This window comes from Asterias amurensis, chromosome 22 (genome assembly GCF_032118995.1).
Source record: "Asterias amurensis chromosome 22, ASM3211899v1".
NCBI lineage: Eukaryota > Metazoa > Echinodermata > Asteroidea > Forcipulatida > Asteriidae > Asterias > Asterias amurensis.
In genome coordinates this window covers 5,741,167-5,766,649 of record NC_092669.1, presented here as the reverse complement: position 1 = coordinate 5,766,649, position 25,483 = coordinate 5,741,167, and the positions used below count along the sequence as shown (strand labels likewise).

At 40.2% G+C, this 25,483-nt stretch overlaps 2 protein-coding genes and 1 long non-coding RNA gene across 3 annotated transcripts in view; 2 read left to right on the top strand and 1 right to left on the bottom strand.

Moving 5' to 3' along the window:
- Nucleotides 1–25,483, top strand: part of LOC139953845 (vitellogenin receptor Yl-like) — a 52,969-nt gene continuing 27,486 nt past the window's right edge. Inside the window, exon 1 of the mRNA XM_071953423.1 lies at nt 1–120. The gene's annotated coding sequence lies outside the window, so the exon portion shown is untranslated. The remainder of the gene's footprint in view (nt 121–25,483) is intronic.
- LOC139953811 (uncharacterized) lies at nt 6,723–8,963 on the bottom strand. The gene is made up of 3 exons (XR_011788013.1): nt 8,750–8,963; nt 7,916–8,008; nt 6,723–7,065 (listed from the first exon to the last, which is right to left on the bottom strand). It is a non-coding gene; the product is annotated as an uncharacterized lncRNA (long non-coding RNA).
- LOC139954059 (uncharacterized) lies at nt 20,986–22,693 on the top strand. Its single transcript, XM_071953721.1, has one exon. The coding sequence runs from the start codon at nt 20,986–20,988 to the stop codon at nt 22,261–22,263; it is 1,278 nt and encodes a 425-aa protein (XP_071809822.1). The 3' UTR covers nt 22,264–22,693.

The following is a 25,483-nucleotide window of genomic DNA, read 5'->3' as shown; positions in this document are numbered from 1 at the left end:
GTTTGCTTGATGACCACCTTGTTTGAACAACCAACAACTGAAGATATTTCATTACGTTGACGTTTTGAACTTGCTTTATCGATACGTGACGGTAATTGTTTCCAAATTGGGATTAAGAAGGTAAACAATTACTTATATATTTTGTTGTTGATTAAATTATTTTTTAATTAAGTGCATACCTCGAATGATTGAAGATGTACGCACTGCGTGTGTGCATTAATTGGATGGCTTGAAACAACATGAATATTTTGTCAGATGCAGTTAGAGGTATGTAAGGTCGCGCGTATAGCTGCAGATGAGATTACTTCAGCCGGGGTTCCTTAAAGACACTGGGCACTTGGTACTTGTCAAAGACCATTCGTCCCACTTGGTGTATCTCAACATGTGCATAAACAAAATTGTGAAAATTTGAGCTCAATTGATCGTAGCCTTGCTCAAGGCAGTCGCATTATTCGCTCCGAAAAGACGCCGCTGTAAACCCACCCGTATACCCTGTGCGTGGTGCGTGCGATCACACCGCATGATCCACCCGTAAACACACTGTTACATCGTACTACTACTGTGCACATAAGTCATCCGCACGCGAACTACTAACCGCATGCGGAGGCCGACGCATGCGGATAGTGTACGGGGGCATCGTGTCGTGCGATGTTACGCACAGTGAATACGGGTGGGTTTTTATACAGCGGCGTTCTTTTTTCGGAGTGAATAATTCGACTGCCTTGAGCAAGGCTAAATTGATCGTCGATGTTGCGAGATAACATATGAAAGAAAAAAACACCCTTGTCACAGGAAGTTGTGTGCTTTCAGATGCTTGATTTTGAGACCTTAAAATCTAATTCTGAGGTCTCGAAATCAAATTCGTGCGGGAAATTAGTTCTTTCTCGAAAACTACGTCACTTCAGAGGGAGCTGTTTCTCACAATGTTGTGCACTATCACAACCTCTCCCCATTACTCGTTACCAAGTTAGGTTTTATGCTAATAATTACTTTGAGTAATTACCAATAATGTTAGTGTCTACTGCCTTGAATGCTTGGCTTTTGTTTTTTGTAACCTTTTCTTAAATATATTGTCGAGGTGTCACTTATGGCAATGTACAATACCCCTTTTCGACGGTCGTTCAATGTTTTATAGATTTTGTTAATAATATTATGATTTGGGAGTATCGTGGCCGAGCGGTTAAGAGCACCGGATTCAAACTCTGGTGTTTCTGATCAGCAGAGTGTGGGTTCGTATCCCCATGGGGATACGAACCCAGCTGTGACACTTGTGTACTTAAGCAATACACATAACCATTGCTTCGTCCTTCGGATGGGACGTAAAGCCGTTGGTCCCATGTTCGCCCCGGTGTTCCTGGCTGGGTTGGCTGCATATTGTGCCACAGCACCTTGTTAAACCATTACATGGTGCTAAGGATTAGGTCTTCTATATCTCAAAATTCACCCCACTCCTTGCAGTAGTAATACCTGGCGCTTTGTATACTTTGGCAAAAGGCGCGTTATAAATACGGTTATTATTAGTGCTTGCGATTGGTTCTCGGTTGTTCGTGTGGAGGCAACTACCAATAAAGAGTATTTTTAAACGAACAGCACTTTTGTTTGTGAACATACATAGTCATAGAATCACCACGCTGCAAAAACTGGAGTGTTAAAATTGACGACCTGTGTGTTGTTAAAAAGCATCAGAGTTAACAAAATAAAGAGTGTGTTAAAATGAACCCTTCTTTAAATCCAACTACCTTGGTGTTAACTTAATATCCTGTGGTGTTTGGGTATCCGTATACGAACAAAAAAATTGTGTCACGTTTAACACCCTTAGTTTGCAATTGGTATTTATATTATTTATTTTAAAGACAGTTGACACTATTGGTAATAACTCAAAAAAGTTGTTAGCTAAGAAACTGACTTGGTTACAACATTCTAGGAAATGGCTTGTCCTGAAGTAACGTAGCTTTTGATAAAGGGGTAAATTATCACCCAATGAATAACGTACTTCAGCTGAAGCATTTTATTATGCATCTAGAAGCATACAGAGCAAGTGCAACGAGAGTGTTTTATTTTTATTATGCATCTACAAGCATACAGAGCAAGTGCAACAAGAGTGTTTTATTTTTATTATGCATCTAGAAGCATACAGAGCAAGTGCGACAAGAGTGTTTTATTTTTATTATGCATCTAGAAGCATACAGAGCAAATGCGACAAGAGTGTTTTATTTTTATTATGCATCTAGAAGCATACAGAGCAAGTGCAACAAGAGTGTTTTATTTTTATTATGCATCCAAAAACCCACACAGTTGTGCACACAGGTGTTTTTTCTCTATTATTCTCTTTTAAAGGGACACACCGGCCGAATTGGGCTATTTGGGCTACAAAATAGACTAAGAAATGTATTCAACGGGTTTCCAGGAATGAAGAAGAACGGTCCTTAAAAAGAATCATCAAATTTGGCCGTGTTTGAGCATTTTAAAACAAAAACGAAGGTCGCGTGATTGTTCTAACCAAAAAGTGGTACAAACAATCACGTGACCTTCCGGGCTAGTTTTACTTCCAGCCGTCTAAAAGTAACTTACCAAACCAAATTTAAATTTTTTTTTTACAAAATTATTAACAAGTAATTTACGAAAAAGATCATGTATTCAAATTATCGCTACAAAATGTAAATAATGGTGAAAAATCTAACGTAAGATTCGCATTCAAAGAGTCCGTGTAACGGAAGCTTGTTATATGGCCCCACAGCGTGGAGCATTCGGAACGTAAGCCTCGGGGCATATCACGTACCGCACACGCCGTGTCTCGTGGGGGGCTGGAGGTGTAATCCCGGGCGCTATGAACTCCCAGCTTGCAGGTCTCGCCGTGAGCTTGGGAGGGGTTGGGAGCAAGACATCAGAGTACATGTTTGTCATCGTGGGTTTGTCAGTCGGTACACCTCGTGTCAAATCCGTTATTTCTTATGATCGCAACGTTCCAATATTATACTCTGTTTTGTTTCATGGCTCCTAATTTCTTTTTGCTAGGAGTTTTCAGGAAACAATAAAAAAAGATTGATGATGTCAAAACGTAAGAATACCGCATTTTGTTATATTGACAGTGTTATTGTGTGAGTAGCTTAAAAAATGTTTTATGAAGAAGAAAAAAAGGATTAAAAAAACCGGAGCCCCCGATCGAAAAAAGAACAGGTGAAAAATAATTTTGTATAAAAGGTTGAAAAAAATATGATAAAAAAATCCCTCAAAGCATAATTTTGTCAAAAAAATATTTTTTAATCAGAAATAAAAAAATATTTTTTAATTCTGTGAATGAAGTGTTATTTTTGAGATTGTTGAGGTATTATTTGGTTACGCTCCAAGCTACGAAGCTACTCAGCTATGCTTACGTTCCTTCAAGTTACGCTATAATATAAAAAGGTACGTTTTTCAAGCCCGAGTCAAGCTACGCTTACGTCCCATATGCAGCTATGTTTACGTTCCAAGATATCCAGCTACGCTTATACCTTCCAAAATATGACGTTCCAAGCTACGCTTACATTCCAAGTTTTGCTTACGTTCCTTCTCAAGTTACGCTATATATACAAAAGGTACGCTTTCAATCCTGAGTCAAGTTACGCTTACGTTCCATACGCAGCTACGTTTACGTTCCAAAATACCCAGCTACGCTTACGTTCCAAGATATGCTTACGTTCCAAAAGATAAGATTACGTTCTAAGCTACACAGCTTCTCAGCTATGCTTACGATCCATACGCATCTACGTTTACGTTCCAAGATACCCAACTATGCTTACGTTCCAAGATATGCTTACGTTCCAAAAGATATGGTTACGTTCCAAGCTACGCAGCTACTCCATATCCATACAATCCATATACATCATTTAGGTTTGTTACGCTAAAATAAAAAAATTACGCTTTCAATCCCGAGTCAAGCTAGGCTTACGTTTCAAGATTTGCAGCTACGCTTACATTTCAAAATACATTCTCACAAGGACGCTTTTGAATCCCTCACGATTCCCTCCCCCCACCCCAACCCCCAACCCCCACACCCCCCCGAGATTATAAAATGTTTCACTGTCCTTACTCTATGCTGTGAATAACAGGGCCCCTCAGTTTCACCTGTTTAGCAGAAAGTACTGCTCACAAAATTTCTTTACTATTCAAAAATTTAGTCGGCCACCAGCCACAAGTTCACCAGGAAGTTGGTGCCAGGAATGCTTTATTTACTTGTCACTGTCCTATCATATTCTGGGTTAGTTTTTTGTGTTCTTCGTGACGATCTTTGGATGTACGTCGAAGCACGACTACCTCCATCGTCGAAGGATTTGCCTGATCCGTATATATGCTGGTTGTTTATACTTTATGGATAGACTGGATCCTTATGCTGCGTCGTAGTAAAACGTTGCTATAAACAAAGCACCAGTCTACTTGCAATATTGTGCGACGATGTCACGAAGACTTGACAGTTGCAACGGCTGGAAACACGTTTACGCTGGCCTCTTACCGCTTTTGGGTTTTTTAATCATTTTTCTCTAATTACGTGACATTTTGATGATTTTATTTTACAGCAACCATCTATAAAAAAATTATTTATGATTCTACAGCCCTAAACTGCGTACTGTACACGGTGAGCCGGTGTGTCCCTTTAAATTCGATTACCAAAACGTTCACACACAAAGTGAAAATACTGGTCTTTACCAAATGTGTCAAGTGCCTGTAGTGGCAGCAAAGACGGCTATACACTGCAAATTTGTTGGTCAAAAAATGTGTTGGGTAATTGCATTACTAATTTGTTGGTCACAAATAATGGACGTTGGTTAAACAAAACCGTTGCCCAACACGCTTGGGCAAAGTTGACCAAATTATTGGTTAACTGTTTGGTCCAATGTATATATTATTGTAGTTGGGCAAGATTTGCCCGAGAAGTTGGTCAAAATTACCACAGTAACCAATGGTGTTGTGCACAAAGCTTTTTGGTTGTTGGGCAAAGTTACCGGTGCGCAATATTGTAACAAAACTGTAATGATTTAGTATTAGTGTACATGTACATGTACACCGTTCGTACTGTATGTAGTAGTGGTAGGCCTACACCATAGAGCTATATAAAAGAACTAGAGGGCGCACTGGCCATTGGCATCAACGCTTTACCGCTGTGCGCACACGGAGCACCGTCGGGCATGGTGAGACCGGGCAAACAGCGCGGAAAGTACCCGGATGTTATAACGCTAGGTATTATTATACAAAACGTAAACAAAACAAATTGACGGGTGAAGTTCCCGATCTGTGCGATTGATTCTGAACGGAAAATTAATAGTTTTTGACCAGGCTTTTACTGAAAGGATATTTACAATACCTTTGTGAAGAGGAATAGATAATCCACAGAACAGATTGAAGAGGTTGATCAGGGAAAGTCCAGTTACTGGCCTAAAAACAAGATGTTTTTTGTAAGTCGATGTCTCTAACCGCTCGGTAAACAGTATTCCATGGTCACGGTGATGCAGGACAGTTCTTATGAACAGCGGCAAGCCACTGATTTTCTTGACAAGTTGTGTGCAGTGATCGTCTTCCTCTGTCAGGTCTAGGAAATGCTCTTCTAGATCGTCGAAAACCGAGCCGCAAACTCTTGTTTAGGTCATGCTGGACGGACTTTATGAGGGCTGGGGACGTTCTTCTCGGATAAGTAGTAGTCAGTGTGCAAATAAAAATAAAAAAATACATTGTTTCGGCGTTTAGCCTTTGTAGTGTCGTACCCAAACTTGGAATTTTTAGGATCCAACTTGCAAGTTACAAACAGAAAACGTGTGCCAACAGGGTCACAAGAGAGGGCTTAAGGATACGAAATCTAGGACTGAATACATCCAATAACATTTTGCTCTACCACAATCCAAATGAACTTTGGCGACGAAAAAAATTTGGTTGTAGGGTTAAAAGAAAAAACTACATGTACGGAATAGTGATGACCACAACTACATGTATACTTTTTGTTTAGGCCTACATGTAAAAGTCAAATTTTGTGAACTTTCTTGAAGAGACTTTAAATCTTACCCACCTGGTGGTAAACATGTACATCCTTTGGGCTTATCAGTTAGCACCCTGACATCCCGTTGAAGGACTTGATATTGCAAGAAAACGAAAGCATAACACAACAAACGCTATGGAATTCATATTTCCAATTATTTTATTAGGTTAAATAAAAAACCTTATTCAAACATAAACAAAATGTTATATGAAAGTTAATTAAAATAAAACTTGGTAAATCCAACAGAAAAAAACCTGTTCTTATATGTAAATCAAAACATGCAACACAAACTTTCCATTTTTTCAAATCTGAAGACTGGTCCCTGCATTCAACTAAAAATTTGAAATAATTCAATGTGTTCGCAGATAATATATTGTACAGATGTACATCAACCAATGAAAGCCTGACTCAAAGAAAAAAAAGAGTATTCCTGCCCCCCCCCAAAAAATAAAAAATAAATAAATAATAATTATGATAATAATGACAAACTACACACAATGTCATTTGTGCACAAATAGAGAATTTACAAGAACTTGCCATGTATCTAACATTCCACCAAGTTTCAAATTAATCGCATAATTTAAAATAAAACACCTTTAAGATGATGTCACAGGACAGGTGATGATGTCATAATGACATCCTTGTGGGAGATGTAAATACTGTCTAACAAAATCATACCCTGGGCACTATAGACATGTAGTGTGACGCGAACTGCTTGATTTCCTCAGAGAACATGTGACCATGTTTGTCTTTCTTCATTGACTTCAGCTTATTTTCAATCAGCGTGAAAGTATTCGATCCGAAGTTCAGCTTCAACAGCTCCAACTGTCCCTGGTTTATCATGTTTTGATCTTTGCATACATGTGCTCTTCTGCAACATTAACAGTTTTTAATGGAGGAGGTTGTGAGCCAGGATCCGCTGTCAGCATTTTTCTTTCAGGTGGAGGCCTCTTACTCGCTTGCTTCTGTTGTTTATGTGGTGGTAAGCTGGAAAGATGGAGGGTACAGCAGACTCCTGATTCCATGTTGAATATTTTCTCGGTCATCTCTGGGATGATTACCTGTAAATGTAAACTTGGTTGTTTATAACATATTTTATAGGTTTTGAAATAATATAGCAAATTCTTGCTTTCAATTGATTTATTTTTGTAAATCACAGTAGGAATGGCCAACAACACTTCTGTAGGGTCATTCCGTGTCAATTCAACCTTTGTAACATGACCGTCAAATCACCCTTTGTAACCTGATCAACATTCTGATGTGGATCTTGGACTCCCTAAAGAAACTCCAAGAACTTTTGACTAACCAGCATGACCTGCAGCATTCTCCGAAAGCGAATCAGAAATACACTTAAAGACACTGAACACTATAAAGACTAGTCTTCACACTTGGTGTATCTCAACGTATGCATAAAATAGCAAACCTGTGAAAATTTGAGCTCAATCGGTCGGCAAAGTTGCGAGATATTAATGAAAAGAAAAAAACACCCTTGTCGCACCCTGGTCACACGAAGTTGTGTGCTTTCATATGCTTGATTTCTAGACCTCAAATTCAAAATCTGAGGTCTCAAAATCAGATTCGTGGAATTGGTGGAAAATTACTTCTGTCTCGAAAACTATGTCACTTCAGGGGGAGCTGTTTCTCACAATATTTTATACTATCAATTCTCCCCATTACTCGTAATCAAGAAAGGTTTTATGCTAATATGTAATTTGAGTACTATAGTGTCAATGCCTTTAAACATAATTTTAAAGCTCTTGAAAAAGCCTTCATTTGTTAAAACAAAACCACAGTTGTAACATGTGTTCTTTTTCGTTGTAATATTTTAGTCTGGGGATAATCAGATTCCAAAGCATGTTAAGTTGACAAGGAATGACCCTGTAAATTAAATAAGTACAAGTAAATACAAACCTCTCATGTAGTCATCCTTCTTGAAGTGCTCAATGCACAACCTGATTGCCGTCACCCACTTTAGTGAGTATAGCCTGCTTTCAAAGAGGAAATCTGAATTAAAAAGAAAATCCCACAATAAATTAACCATGTTTTAATGAAGGCATCTTATAATCCTGGGATAGATTGCATCTTACTGCAGGCATGAATTCCATAAACCCCTTTTGTGATTGGAACATTGGAAGTTGAAGACAACATTCACGAAAAGTAGCACCCAGTCAGATCCTGAGATTGCAGATGGGTTTTTGGTCAAGAAAACGCTATTCAATTAAATTTGACAAAATCCTTTTTCAACAGTAACAGTACTCTCGGGAGAGCTTTCTTGTTTTATTTTATTTGTATGATGAGTATATGAACTCGGATAAATAAAAACGACCAACCAAGGCAGGATTTGTCAACATAATTTGTCTTTAGTCCTCCCCATATGCATGCATGGCCATGATTTCCGTGCGAAGGATCTACATGTTTATCTGTTTCTGTACAACAACATTGTTCAGCACTTCAGAATTGATTTGAATAGAACTTGCCACTCTTTGTTTGCCATCAACAATTAAACTTAGCCCAAAACGTTAAAAATGTACCACATAGTTTATAACTCTAGTGAAAATATGTCATATTTAACCATGGAGGAAGCACCCATCATCCGCGAACTTTCTCAACAAGAAAGTTACATATAGTCATGATAGGCCTAGTACATTTTCATTACGGCAATTCTGTCCAGTTTTCGGACACGGGGAAAAAACGTTCATATTTTATTCTTATTAATTATTGTGAAAAGTACCTTGAAATACTCACTTATTAAATGAGACAACACCTCCCATGACTCGACGGTTGGTGCAGTCATAAGCTGCACAACTTTCAGGCATTTTACTAACGATTTGTTAGACTGTGCGGGAAAAAATTAGTGGCTTTCCTACGTTCAATCAATGGTTTACATGCACAACAGATACGGGCAAAACACACGCGATTGAATTTTATGCCCTGTTTCCAAATGTCGACGCGACGTCCTTGTCGGCACAGCATACAGCCGAGTGCGCCCTCTAGGTCTTATTATATAGCTCTATGGCCTACACACACACACACAAGCAACATCATGGCGGCTGGCTGTCAAAAATACTCTTCGAGATTGGGGAATGGAGTGCTTCTCTGAAACGTTATAGGTTAGATGCAAAAACAACCAATATTTAAAGGTTTACCCATAGAATACACTGATTAATGTGTAGGGACACAGTTTAGTTTTCAGAAGTAAAGCAGGACGGAGCTCACCGTGAATAGTTTGATGTTTACTCCCGTGTTGGGGAAAAGGCTGAACAGTCCGTTGTCGTTAACGATCGAAAGGCAAGGGTTAGATTAAATCCGTTGTGTTCCGGACTTTTTGATCGGGCTCAGTTATCTCGACAAAATTATATAGACCCAATACAATTCGGAAATTGTTATTTTAAAACAGCAAAAAAAAAAAAAAAAAAAAAAAAAAAAAGGGCAATGAACACTGTTGATTGCTGACTCTTTTACCAGGTTACTTCTGACACGATAAATTTATTTACCTTTAAAGGAACACGTTGCCTTGGATCGGTCGAGTTGGTCTTTGAAAAGCGTATGTAACCGTTTGTTATAAAATGCATATGGTTAGAAAGATGTTTAAAAAGTAGAATACAGTAATCCACACACATTTGCCTCGAAATTGCGTGGTTTTCCTTTTATTTTGCGAACGAACACGGTCGGCCATTTATGGGAGTCAAAATTTTGACTCCCATAAATGGCCGACCGTGTTTGTTGACGAGGTAAAAGGAAAACCACGCAATTTCGAGTGAAACTTATTCTACTTTTAAAATATCTTTCTAATCATATGCATTCTATTACAAACGATTACATACGCTTTTCAAAGACCAACTCGACCGATCCAAGGCAACGTGTTCCTTTAAATTGTGAGCTGTATAATTTGGGCCTTTGGGATTTGAGGAATAATCCATTACAAGACATAATGCAGTATTAAGTCAAGAAATAAAATAATTTTTGCAACGCAGTATATAGTCAGAATTAGATTCTTTCAAAATGCATTTATTATCACACCAAGGGCATTTATTCTTTCAAAATGCATTTATTATCACACCAAGGGCATTTTACCGCACAACAGTTACCGACTTGATTTCAAGACTACATACAACCCGTACAAAGGTATTGTTATTATTATTGTTATTATTGTAACACGGGGAAAACAAGGACAAGTCATGCGGCTCGGGGCCAACAAAAGTAAACTCAATAACTTTTACTCGGAAGCAGGCTGCCCTGAGCAAGAGTATAAATTAACTCAAACCTCCATGTTCAACACAAAGGGCAGGAAATTGTAACCAACGATAATCCCCGTAGGAGTGATAAGTGCGTCTCGTTAACGGCTACCAGGAATTGTATGGATGACTTTTTTTATTTATTTTTTATAAAAGGATGAACACAATTAGTTTTTAAGGGTTTCGATAGATCAAATTTAATTTTCCTTTCAAAGATTGCTTGTCAAATATTTGTGGCGATGATATTATTTAACCTTAGTTTATTTTGTTATAGTAATTAGTCAGTCCGAGCATTTGACGCTTTCGGTGACCTAGAATTTTGTCGTCTACATTGTAACAGCCATTTCATGTAGACATTGGGTCGACCACTGGCAGGCCGACCATGCGCACACACAAAATGGGCATAGCACATTATGATAATGCTGGCCGCCTGCACTGCAAAACAAGTTGGTCAAATCATTTTACCCAACAGTTGCCAAGCTTCCAGCAGATACAACAGAGCAGAAGTTGAAGCAGAAGTAAAGAGGAATGACTGGCTGAAACATTATAGACTGCACATATCAGATGAATCCAGTGTTGAAAGAGTACCGCAAATTAGATGCCCTTTCCGAATTGAAGTTTTTGTTGCATCATATTATACGTTAAAAAAAGGGCCCTCATCTTCCTCTTTTTGGAAAAATCCGGACGATCAACGTTTTTTTTTTTTGGCCTAACCAACAATTGAATAAAGGAGTAACCAACAAAAATGCTCAATCATTGCTACTTTTGTTGGGTAACTACCTTTGCCCAACACGGTTGCCCAACGTTGGTTCAAATATCAACTGACTACATTATTGGGCAACATCTTAACCAACATAATGGTAAACAAACCTGCCCAAATATTGGTCAAAAGTTATTGCCCAACTGTTGGGTAAAATGATTTGACCAACTTGTTTTGTTAAACTGTTTGCCCAACTATTGGATAAACGTTATTGCCCAACCACTGTTAAGTTATGCCCAATTATGTAGTCAGTTGATATTTGAACCAACGTTGGGCAAAAAAGTTGGGAAATTTTTGACCAACGGGATTTGCAGTGTACATTATCAACAGTTGTTCTTGGTGACGTATTTATAAATGTCACATACAGACAATGGAATACATTAAGAAACATCTAAATTAGGGGAACATCATTAGCAGAAATTATTACATTACAAGTTCTATAAAAACATGAAAACATGTATGTCTGTGTTTTGTTTCATTGTCTGTCTGAGTTGTTTTCCCTTTTACAAGCTTCTGCTTTTCAAAACGGCCCATACTCTATTTGGTTTTGCTAGCCAAAAAATTGCTGGCAGTGTAAGCATTTTATGTAATCCACTATATACATATATTGACAAACCTGTAGAAGTTGGAGATCGATCGGCCATCTGGCTCACGAGAGAATAGTGAAAAACCGATTACAAATTTTGCGTTGCATCGATGAAAAAAAAGATAAGAATAATATTAAAACACTCCCTGAGAGAAAAACATCCAAACGCAAAATTAGATTATTTATTTCTCGTCAAATATGAAATTTCAGACAGTAATATTTCAAGGGATGTTTTCTACTATCATCATCATTGGATCATGTAAGTTTTATGTAAATCTGTGATCTTCACAATTTTTGTTTCTTATCAATTCTGTAACGTTTTCCTTTAATGATATAATTTTTTGCATTACTCCGTTGATATTACTAACTGTTGATATTTTGCTATGGAAGTATGGACATAAAATGTGTATTTGAATTTAATGCATTGAATTGAAATCAAAACTTTCGTCAACAAGTTATAGAAGCACATGTTAATTAATAATAATACTACAAATAATATAAAGAAGACAACGCCTCACAACCAACAACAGAATAAGTACAACACATTCTAGAACATGCATTGCAGCAAACATGTCATAAGATTGAATGAGTCTTTTGGCCTAGTGGAACTAAATGAGTCTTTTGGCCTAGTGGAACTGAAGAATATTTAAACCGTTTATTGTTGAAGAGGTGAATTACTAATTTTGACTGTTGAATGGTAATTCAAGAGCATTAATTTTCAATCGAACTTGATATAAGCCATGTTTAAAAACGAATGGATTTTCGTTTGAAATTGGTCAGGAAAACCACATTTAATTTGTTTTGCTAACAAAAACCAGGTGTAGGGATAAGTACTTTATATAATCAACCATGCATAAACTGACAAACCTGTGGAGATCGAGCATCCACCTAGGTCACGAGTGAAAAAAAAACCGATTATTACACATTATTTGCATGACATCGGTTAAAAAAAAAAATGAATAAAATGCTCACTGAGTGATAACTCCAGGGAAATTAGCTTTATTTACTTCTCATCAAATATAACATTTCCGACAAACATATTTCGAGGGATGTTTTCTTCTATCATCTTCATCATCATCATCATCATTAGACCGTGTATTTTTAAAGTAAATGTAAGTGGTCTTAGACGATTTGTTTTCTTACCAATTTTGTAATGTTCCTTTAAGTTAAGAAATTTGGATTTGAATACAGCGACGGACTCAAATTCCCACACAAACACAAATGCAACTCGATCCACATCAAAATAATTACTCATAAATGACTACAGATGGTGACGGTTTCGCAATAGTGGATGGAAAGCCCGAACCACCGGCGCACTTTATAGATCTACATCAAGTGTTGGCGAAGGCCAATAAATTGATTCAAAGTAATAAGTCCGGGAGCGTAATCTATACTATTAAAAGCGTAACCTGCGCCATCTTGGATTGAAATTAGAAGGTCCAGTGGCATGGCATCCTTGTGGAAATCAACACAGTTGTGTGTGTGTAATTCAACACGTTTGTGTAGTTTCAGACGTCGGGTTGCAAGTCTACAAAACCCCGACCCAAACTCCCACTTACGAGCCATCTGATTGGAGGAAGTTTGGGCGGTGACCGTGTGTCAACCACTGGTCGATGTTGTTACAAGACTTCCTAGAAATCTTTCTGACAGGTGACTCATTGGACAGTGTTCCGCAGATGGTTCTCCGGATTGGTTCACTCATTGCCCCTTGCCTGCCCACCCGCCATTTGATCCGCCCTTTTTGGTCGGGTTACTTTCGTGTTGTACTGAGCATGGTTCTCCGGATCGGTTCATTTATTGCCGTGCAGGGTCGTAGAGGCTGGGTGCCAGGACAAAACCGAAACAAATTTGCATTGTATGAAGTAAGTCACCGTGCTGTATAAAGCATGTGAAATCGAGCCAAGCCTCTGGTCAGTGTATGAGTGGTGGAGACAGGCCACCTGTTGCTTGGTGAAGGAGGTCCCCGTGGGATCACTTTAGGTTGAAAGTGGGTTGCGACCTCGTACTTCAAATAAATCTAAAAAGAGGCCGACGCTCTTACCCCCCCCCCCCCCCGAAAAAAAGCGGTGGTTAAAAAAAAGTAGATAGAGTTGTGGCTCACAGCATGTTCCAAAAACTCGCTTTATTTAGTGTTTAGTGCTACAACAACGCTAAGTATCGTGGGACGTGACGCTCAATAAATCGCGATCAATAAGTAAAGGGTCCAAGATTCTAAAATCGTAGCGTTATTGGAAACGAAGCAACCAATAATTCAATAAAGCAAAGCTGTTTACTTTCTTCCTTTTCCAGTCGGATAAACTCTGATATTGGCTGAGACTATTCAAGCCTTTTTAGTCGGATATCTCCTCTGCTATTTAGTACCGATGATTATTGTTGAGGAGGATATTATATTATACCAACCTCTTACCAGCCATTGGTTCGTGGAGGTACCTGATTTGTTGAGAAGGGAACCAAAATACCACTAATGCCAAATTCATCAGGTTATAAAAATGTTTTTGTCTGATTTGCTCTTTGACAAAGACCTCCTGATTGGTAGGCAATGTGGAGACACTTGACTATTATCCGCGAGCACGTGATTTATATGCGCTCAGTACAATACAATAAGTGTGTATAGCAGTGCGTTATATTTTAGTCGACTAGGTAATTACCATTACATTCGGCTTAGCGGGGAAATACTTGTGCAGTTGAGTTAACAAAATTACTACAATGACAATAATGCTCAAAAGTCGGGGACAAAATAATCCACATTATGCGGATAGTAAGTTTACTTTGTATTCATCCAGGATAGATTGACATAATTCGCTCCCTTGTGGGGAATTACCAAACTATACACCAAAACATCAACAAACAAACAAGTCGAAATAATTACACTTAAAAGAAGTTTAAAGTGCATGGACAAAAAGAAACAAATGGCGAAACACAGATATATAAAACAAATTGAGACACAAATAAAAGGAGGAAAAAAAACAAATAAAGACTCAAAGAAAAAATAATCAAAATAATAAAAGTATAGAATCTTATAAGTGTTATGAATCTTTGGAGCTTAAGATCCTCATTCATTTTAAATACAATTCCCAATCCAACTATACAAAGTGAGTATAACCTCTCTGTCCCTCCGAATACGCCTCTCTTAATATGTATGCATAAGGTACGTCACCCCAAAACAGAGCTATGGGCGCAGCCACTGCAAGTAGTGGCGGACGTGCGCCATAGCCGATCATTTTGGGGTAGAATTATGACGTAATGCATAAATATTAAGAGAGGCGTATAACACCCTCACCCACATTACATTTCAAAACATTTGTGTAAAGGGGCTTCATCATCTAGCGGGGTGCCGCGCGAAGCGCGGCATCCCGCTAGTAAACATAAATTGAACAAAAGAAAACTTTGAATAAGTGGTCTGAATGCCCTCCGCATAATCATAACACAGGGCTATTGTAGTGACGGTTGACCGTTTGTGTCAGACTCGTTCTAACAACCATAGACACTTGCTCCCAATAGAAACTGACACAAAAATCCTGCGTGGTAAACATACAATTTTTAATCAGTTTAGGGTCACCCTAAACATACAATTTTTAATCAGTTTAGGGTCACCCTGTCTCAGAAATTGATCTGGCCGCATGGATTTAATCACAATGATGCTTTGTGACAAGTTGAGAGGTATCCTGGTGTCATGGGTTTTCAGTAGGATATCAAGAAAATTGTTCACAATCAAAAACTAAATAAGTTTTTTTTGTTTAAATCATCTATCCAATGACACTTGTACTTCAACAGGTGTTGAAATCTTACAAGTTTTGATGCGAGAGATAGTCCGCCATTTACAGTGCTAATGCATGCACGACATTGGAGCGACGTCATATGTTTACATTACTTTCATTGGTTGGTATTTTATTGAATATTCAGAAGCTAGTATGACGTGCAAAACAAATAAAAAATCTCATTCAATTAATATTTAACAAATTTAATTACATTGTTGTCCTAAGACATAATCCGGAGATATCACAAGGCATGACAGTAAAACACCCCAACCCCCTTAAAGCACAAACACTTCAAAACAATACGTTTTCCCCCATTTCAGACCGTCAATGTTTGATTTCAGGAGATAAGAAACCAATCTGTTATATTTTCTATTTATTGTAGACATATTATTTTTACGTTTATGAGAATTTATCACAGTTCTGCAGTTAACCTTTGTTTTCTTCCCATTTTCAATTAAAATATTTTAATTTTGTCTCCATATTGGCACACCATAGAATCCCAAATAGCAACCACATCACGTGATCTATCTAGTGACTGAAGGAAAATGAAACTCAATCTAGCAGATGATAATTTTGTTTTTAAATTTTAGGTTGGATGTTGTTTCTTTGACTCTTTTGATTGTTGGAATAATAATGCACGAGTGATTTATACCGGAATTCTTCTTTTTATAAATGTTTGAGCATAACCTACGACAAGAAACTTAAATCTCAGCATGATTAAGCCTGACGAAAACACAGACCGTGAATAAGCTGGCCGAGCTTCTGTCACCGGTGGAGCTTGCACAATCTCGCGGTAAACGGGAATCAAAGTTGGGGTCGAAAACATATTATAAGGGTCGATAACGTATGACCCTACGATAGTGCATTCTGCTCTACCAGCAAGGCCCCAAGTGGATGATACCCATGCCTACATCCTTACACTCTACCAGCAAGGCTCCAAGTGGATGATACCCATGCCTACATCCTTACACTCTACCAGCAAGGCTCCAAGTGGATGATACCCATGCCTACATCCTTACACTCTACCAGCAAGGCTCCAAGTGGATGATACCCATGCCTACATCCTTACACTCTACCAGCAAGGCTCCAAGTGGATGATACCCATGCCTACATCCTTACACTCTACCAGCAAGGATCCAAGTGGATGATACCCATGCCTACATCCTTACACTCTACCAGCAAGGCTCCAAGTGGATGATACCCATGCCTACATCCTTACACTCTACCAGCAAGGCTCCAAGTGGATGATACCCATGCCTACATCCTTACACTCTACCAGCAAGGCTCCAAGTGGATGATACCCATGCCTACATCCTTACACTCTACCAGCAAGGCTCCAAGTGGATGATACCCATGCCTACATCCTTACACTCTACCAGCAAGGCTCCAAGTGGATGATACCCATGCCTACATCCTTACACTCTACCAGCAAGGCTCCAAGTGGATGATACCCATGCCTACATCCTTACACTCTACCAGCAAGGCTCCAAGTGGATGATACCCATGCCTACATCCTTACACTCTACCAGCAAGGCTCCAAGTGGATTATACACATGCCTATATCCTTACACTCTACCAGCAAGGCTCCAAGTGGATGATACCCATGCCTACATCCTTACACTCTACCAGCAAGGCTCCAAGTGGATGATACCCATGCCTACATCCTTACACTCTACCAGCAAGGCTCCAAGCTAGTGGATGATACCCATGCCTATATCCTTACACTCTAGCAGCGTCCGATTAGCTGAACCCTGGTCAACCCGGGTCTCCCTGGTGCATCCGATTAGCTGAACCCTGATCAACCCGGGTCTCCAATGTGCGTTCGATTAGCTGAACTATTAGCTCATCTCTGGTCAACGCGGGTCTCCCCGGTGCATCCGGCCGATTAGCTGAACCCTGGTGAACCCGGGTCTCCCGATGCGTTGGATTAGCTCATCTCTGGTTAACCCGGGTCTCCCCAGTGCATCCGACTAGCTTAACCCTGGTCAACCCGGGTCTCCCTGTTGCATTTTATTAGCTTAACCCTTGTCAACCCGGGTCTCCCTGGTGCGTTTGATGAGCTGAACCCTGGTCAACCCCGGGTCTCCCTGGTGCGTTCGATTAGCTTAACCCTGGTCAACCCGGGTAGAGTAGGTTTTCATTTCAATGAAAATAATATACATAATCACGAATCACGATTTGAAAGGTGTTGATTCATGCATTTTTGTTTGGAGATAAAACAGTAAAATATTAAGTTTTTACAACAATCATTAGTCGGATAGAATGTTCATGACCAAAGTTCCAGCCTTGCACATTCATTTGTTATCCCCTTTGCGGTAACACTATGTGCGTAGCTACTTGCAAGGTAGAGTTTGTTCTTTATAGTTAGGCAGATATGTGCATTTAGAGCAAAGAATTGTGGATTTTGACGTACAAGCATGAAATTTGGTGCAGTTGTAGGTCATCTCTCATGGAATATTTTAAAATTGGGAGCCACCTGAAAAGGGTGAAATGGTTGCCATGGCGACCGTTTAAAAAAAAATCGCAAAAACTCAAATTTAACATAGAAAATTGCATTTACGATTAAGATTCAAAGAAACTTAGGACTGTAAATATATCAGAAAACCCAGAATTAACTCAAGAATGGTAAAAAGGGGCATGGTTAAATCCGCAATTTTTGATAAATTTGATTTATATGTGGAAAAATGTAACTTTTCCCAGAATTTGCGGGAAGTATGTGTATATTGCATGACAATTTTCAGTAAATGCTTAAAATATTCTTGGAAATTGGCAGAAAACATGCACTGCTCATTTATTTAAACCTTAACCAGGAAGCCAAATAAATACTCACTGATCTTGTCACCTGTAATGACCTCTACATTTGTATAGAGAATTCTGGTGTTAATCTCAGTGTAAAAGTACGGAGGCCAAGTTTGTTACATGTATTACATTTAGTTGATACATTTATATTAAATTGTTACATTTGTATGCAGTTGTATTATTCGGGTCCAGGTGCAACATTTTACCACTCTCTACACTGCAGCTGTTCTCTACTATTCTTGTGTAATTTGTCAGTCAGTATGGACATTGCCAGTGGGCTCTTGACTTCGCTTTAGCTGACTATTTGCGTGTTATCTTGTCCAACCTTACTTGATAAAATCATAGATGCTTTTGTAAGCCTGGCTGTTTTTGATGTGACCAGATTATCTAGTAACAGAAATGATGTCTCGCAGCCTTCAGCTTGTGAGTCCACAGCAACCTGCTCCTTACAAAGAGATAGAGGTAAAGACTGACTGGAACAAGTGTATACTTTGCCAAGCAATAACAACTGAATCTTTGAAATGTCCGGCCGATTCAACTCATCCTAACGTTGTTGCTGGTGGGTATTCCACACTCTCTTTGAACATCCTGCGTTTCAATGAGCTAAATGAACTGCCTATATCATTGAATCTAAACCGACTGGATGAAGGAAATGGTATAGAACAAACCCTGCTGGAGCACAATGCCAAGTGGCACAAATCTTGTCATATGAAATTCAATACTACAAAGTTAAAGCGAGCAGAAAAGAGAAAATCCGACTTCAATGACAGCGACGCTGGCTCCACCTCGTCCAAGAAGAGCACACGACAAAGTGTCCCTAGTAAAGCAACCTCAACTGACGTCTGTTTCTTTTGCGAGTTGTCTACTTCCGAACCTCTCCGTGAAGCATCAACGTTTCGCCTGGACTCTCGCGTTCGTAAATCTGCATTAGACTTGCAAGATGGGCACCTACTATCCAAACTTAGTGCTGGAGACATGGTAGCACTAGATGCAAAGTATCATCCACGTTGTTTGGTTAAACTCTACAACAGATCTACATCACTGCAAGACAAGCACAATGTAAACCAAACAGAAAAAGTTTTTCCATGGCACTGCTCTAGCTGAGTTGCTGACATACATCGAGGAGAGAAAAATGGATGAAGATGTTGCACCCGTCTTCAAACTTGCAGACATTGTCAAACTTTATTCCACTCGACTAGAACAACTAGGAATAGAGCAACATGTCCGTCCACACAGTACCGAACTTAAAAATCGCATACTTGCCCACTTTCCAGATCTAACAGCACATAAAGAAGGGCGTGACGTACTCCTAGCCTTTGATAAAGATCTTGGGCTTGCTCTGCGGAAGGCCTGCAGTGACACCTATGACGAAGATGCAATTTGTCTAGCAAGGGCGGCCAACATTGTAAGGAGAGACATGCTACAAATGCAGAATACTTTCTCGTGCTCATTTGATGAGGACTGTCAGGTCAAGTCTGTTCCTCAATCCCTGTTGACAATGGTGAAAATGATCATCAATGGTTCTAACATCAAGTCCCAGACAAATGATAGTTTGACTCAGGCAGCCCTCAGTATTGCCCAACTGCTGCAGTTTAACAGCTGCTCTCGTCGGCGGGCAGAAAGCATTGTGGTCCGTCACACCAAGACCAGAGAAACTCCATTGCCCATGTATGTGGGACTGACAATCCATGCAAAGACATGGAAGCGGGAGCTAGTGGAGACACTGTTTGACCTCGGACTCTCCATCTCCTATGACCGAGTAATGGATATCTCTACAAAAGTTGGCAACAGTGTGTGTGAGCAGTACCGTCGTGACCAAGCAGTTTGCCCTCCTAATCTGCGTCAAGGACTCTTTACCACTGCAGCTGTTGATAACATCGACCATAACCCGAGTGCAACCACTGCCACCGATTCGTTCCATGGCACAGGGATATCACTATTTCAGCATCCCACTGATGGAAATTATGGAGTTGATCGCAGAGAGGATTTCTCCATGGAGCAAACATCAACTACCCTTGCAGAGCTGCCAGAGTCTTACACAAATGTACATCCACTGGTAATAACAAAGAAAGATGCGCCTATCCCCAAAATTGACGGTCCGGTCAAGAGTGATGGTCTGGTCATCCAGCAGGCATTGCAAGAAGAGCTCAGGTAAGAGTTTTCTTGAGAAAGTTTATTACCAAACTTTATGTACATGTAGCTACAATTTATGACTGAAGGTCATAGGAGACTGGCTGGAAGACTCTGGTTGGGTGGAGGCACTTGTCCAGGCCAAGGTGGCATCTGCAGGAACTGCTGACTCATATTTGAAGGTATCTCATGTCACAAGAACCAGACATGCACATCAAGTAACTGCTAGCAGCTTGCACATCCTCCTTAAGAAGTCATATGCCAGCTACAAGGAGTCATTAGAACCAGGCTCTCAATATGAAGAATTTGACGACTGGTGTGCTCGAAAGAAACAAGATATTCCCCAATTCCTGTTCTGGTATACTACTCTTCAGTTGGAGTTTCTTGTCTTGATGTATGTAAGGTCACTGCGGGAAGCAAATTTTGCTCTTTACGTAGACTGCCTGACACAGCTTACACCATGGTTTTTCACGTTTGACCATACCAATTATGCAAGATGGGTGCCAGTTCATGTACGCGACATGGTAAATATAAGCAAGGCCCACCCCGAGATTGCATCTGAATTCAACAAAGGCAACTTCACAGTTCGGAAGACAAGGCGACCTTTCTCACGTATGGCAATCGATCAGGCTCATGAATAAAATAATGGTGCTGTGAAGAGCGACGGTGGAGCTATTGGACTCACCCAAAACCCACAGGCTCTTAGACGCTGGATGGTTGCTGGGCCAGAAGTGGCAAGATTGAACAGAGAATTTGAAGCATCCATGGAGGGAAATGGCAGAAGGACCACCCCAGAAACCCGGCATCATGAGCAAACTAAAAGTTACCAGGTGATGTTTGTCCAGCAAGTGCAAAGTATGGTAGAAGTGATTGAGGAATTGGGAAATCCATTTCTGGAGGAGACCAAAGACCTGTTGAGACTCGATACAAGAGATATCATTGACCCAGCTGTTGTGGCTTCAGTTCGTCAAGCAGAGGAGATAGGCCAGCAACAATACAATACTTTCCTAACAGATCGACCTGTTGAACAAAAAACACCTCTTTCAGAGCCAATCAAGAAGAACAAATTATCGTTGTTCAACCAAGCTCCTCCTAGAAAAAAGTCAAACGCAGTCCTGCAAGTGTCTTCCCTGAAAAGTGACTGTTCATTATTTTCAAGGCTATATATCGCTTGTCAGTCACGAGAAGGCGACCTAGATGATTTCTTCCGTCACGAAAATCAAGCATGTCCCCCATCTTTGTCTCAGTTTGGCAACTTGAGACTAGGATCCAAATCTGACCTCCTGGTGTGTTTGGAGAAAGTTGCAGAATCAAAAGGGGATGCCCCGCACACTGATGTGACCATCCTTGATGGAGCTGTGGTGGTTAACCTTCTCGAACCCATCACTGCTAAGACCTTTGAGGATTACGCTCTCAAGGTATTCCTGCCTTACATTGAACGTCAGCTGCAACAGGCTACTCGAGTTGACATAGTATGGGACCAGTACAGTGACAGCAGCTTGAAATGTCACGCAAGAAGCAAGCGTGGTGAAGGCCTGAGAAGAAGAGTCGTTGGATCAACCAATCTGCCAAAGAACTGGCAACAGTTTCTGCGGATCGATGCAAATAAGACAGAGTTGTTTGCTTTTCTGGCAAAGGAAATTGCAAATATGGAAACTAACAAGCAGGTAGTTACCACATATGGTTCAGATGTCTTGTGCATCCCCCCAAGAGACACCACTAACCTAGCACCTTGCGATCATGAAGAGGCGGACACCCGCATGATTCTGCATGTAGCAGATGCAGTCAACGACAGTTTCCAGAAAATTCTGCTGCGCACAGTTGACACTGATGTTTTAGTTTTAGCCGTAGCTGCAGCCAGCAAGCTTAAAATCCAGGAGCTGTGGGTGGCATTTGGGGCTGCAAAACACTTTAGATACATTCCAGCCCATGAAATTGCAGCATCTCTGGGCCCCACAAAGTCCCAAGCTCTCCCAATCTTCCACGCATAAACTGGGTGTGATACAGCCTCGTCTTTCAACACCAAGGGAAAGAAGACAGCCTGGGAAACCTGGAAGACCTATGAAGATGTCACTTCAACTTTCCTTGCCTTGTCCAAAGGACCATCACAGATAAGTGATGACAGTTTCGCTGTACTTGAACGGTTTACCATCTTGTTATATGACCGCACTAGCACTTTGGTGAACATAGATCAAGCTCGACAAGAGATGTTTGCAAGGAAAGGGCGTGCCATGGATGCCATTCCACCAACCAGGGCAGCTTTGTTGCAACATATCAAGAGGACTGTCTATCAGGGTGGTCACTGCTGGGGCAACGCCTGCAAAGTTAAGATTGCATTGCCATCACCTGAGATCTGGGGATGGACTGATCCGCCAAACTGGAAACCATTGTGGACCACTCAACCCGAGGCTAACAAGTCAGCAAGAGAACTCATACGCAGGATGCAGCTGTAAGAAGGCTGCCTTAAAATGCACTGGATTGTGTCAGCCATGCCGTGGAACAAATTGTGAGGTGTAGGGCATATCTATATCACTGTTTGCATATTACATGGGAATCGACAGAAGCCACTCCTCAAAAGGTATTATCTTTTGTAAAGTATATTGTACATTATGCAACCCCTTGTGCGTGCAAACTAAAATCAGCATTTTCAAAATAATTTCGCAAAATACTGTGTTGTTTTAAAATATTCCCTGAGCCCTGGTCAATATGTCTGCAAATGTTTAAGCGTTGACGTCAAAACCCACATTTCTTTCACATAAGGCCCTATCTGAGACAAAATATCACTTTTGGCGGCCAATTTTTATAAATGGCCGCCATGGCCACCATGTGACTTTTTTTTCAGGTGGCTCTCAACTTTAAAATATTCCCTGAGCCCTGGTCAATATGTCTGCAAAATTTTAAGCGTTGATGTCAAAACCCACATTTGTTCACATAATGCCCTATCTGATACAAAATATCATTTTTGGCGGCCATTTTTTTAAATGGCCGCCATGGCCACCATGTGACTTTTTTAAGTGGATCTCCGTTTTAAAATACTCCCTGAGCCAAGGTCGACATGTCTGCAAAATTTCATGTTTGGATGTCAAAACCCACATTTTTTTTTCAAATCTCGTACAAAATATCACTTTTGGCGGCCATTTTAAACAAAATGGCCGCTATGGCCAACATTTTACCTTTTCAGGTGGCTCTCAATTTTAAAATATTCCCTGAGCCAAGGTCGACATGTCTGCAAAATTTCATGTTTGGACGTCAAAACCCATATTTTTTACACATATCTGATACAAAATATCACTTTTAGCGGCCATTTTTTAAAATGGCCGCCATGGCCACCATGTGACCTTTTTCAGGTGGCTCTCAATTTTAAAATATTCCCTGAGCCATGGTCGACATGTCTGCAAAATTTCATGCTTGTACGTCAAAACCCACATTTTTTTCACACATCTGCCTTACTATTAATAGAGAACTGTCTTTCTTTATTCTACTACCGCGGATTAGAGTAGATTTATCGGATGTTCGGGAGACTTCTCAGTTTTGAAAAGAACTGTCCTGCTTTTTAACTGCTACCTGGGCGGAAGGTATAAATAAAATGGCGACTACTTATTAAGTACTTAATAATAATAATAAAAACCAGAGTTTTTAAATAGCGCTTTTCACACCCGAGGGCATCTCAAAGCGCTTCCGACATTATTACCCCTGGTCACTAGGTCTTAAATCATTCCTCAACCATCTCAACTCCCTGGGGAGTACACAGCCTGTGCGACAATAATTATTATATGCGCTACTCGGCTAATCCAATCACAAGAACCATCTCTGCCCTCACATGAACCCATTTACCCCTGGGTGGAGAGAAGCAATTATAGTTAAGTATCTTGCTCAGGGACACAAGTGTCACGACCGGGATTCGAACCCAAACTCTGATGAACAGAAGCATCAGAGCTTGAGTTCGGTGCTCTTATCCACTCGGCCACGACACCCCACTTTAGCTTTGATCGTTATAAACTGCACTACGAAGTGAGTTCTCCAATTTATTGGTCTCAACGTTTCGACTAGTCTTGGTTCAAGACTCTCTTGGATTTGTCACAAGAGAGCGCGCTATCACCCCCAACGCGCTATCAACCACGAACCGCTATCACCCGAGAACCGCTATCACAGGAGAGTCTTGGCACATTCGTTAAATCTCCCCCCAAAATCGGGGGAAACATAATGCGCGTGCGTAGGTTTCCCGCAGAGCCCGCCCCCTTTTTTTTGGGGGGGGGGGATTTAACGAATGTGCCAAGACTCTCCTGTGATAGCGGTTCTCGGGTGATAGCGGTTCTCGGGTTATAGCGGTTCGTGGTTGATAGCGCGTTGGGGGTGATAGCGCGCCCTGTTGTGACAAATCCAGGAGAGTCTTGAACCAAGACTACGTTTCGACTAGCTTGCTCTAGTCATCGCTAGCTCTTGTCATGCGACCCGTTCAGGGTCGCATTGTAAAAGAAGATACACGTTAAAGGGTAACGTTGCCTTTGATCGGGCGAGTTGGTCTATGAAAAGCGTTTGGAAACCGTTTGTTATAAATAATGTGTTTGGAAAGATGTTTTAAAAATAGAATGTAATATTCCACACAAAATAGTTCGCAAAATAAAAGGAGGCATATTTGTGTGGGCCATTATATTATACTTTTAAACGCAGTGGACACTATTGGTAGTTACTCAAAATAAATATTATCATAAAACCTTTCTTGATTACGAGTAATGGGGAGAGGTTGATAATATTAATGTAGGAATCCAAAGTGCGCCCTCATTGTTGGATTTGTTCAAAGTTAACTTTTGGTTTTGTCATGTGACAATCACCCTCTTTTTATTTAGCTTCGACTTGGAAGAGCAAATTATTTTATTGGGTCTGTGATTCTCTCTATTTTTATAGGGAGCATGGCTCTGGCCATGCTCCAAAAACCTATTTATATGGGATCAATAGAGTTATAGAGATATTTGTGAGTATTATTTTGTGTTTTACCCTCATTAATGCCCAAATTATTGTGATTTTGTAGCTCTCTATTTGGATCGTTTTATTTGTTAAACCATGTGTGTATGCCAGGCAGCACTGTCACACACGTGCGTCCATTAGCCTCTGTGTGTGCTGACCTTTTGGTGAACTTCGTGCACTGCATCATGTAGGCTACGTGTAGTGTATACTGTAGTGTTATAACTTTTTGTATGTTTTCTATGGGTT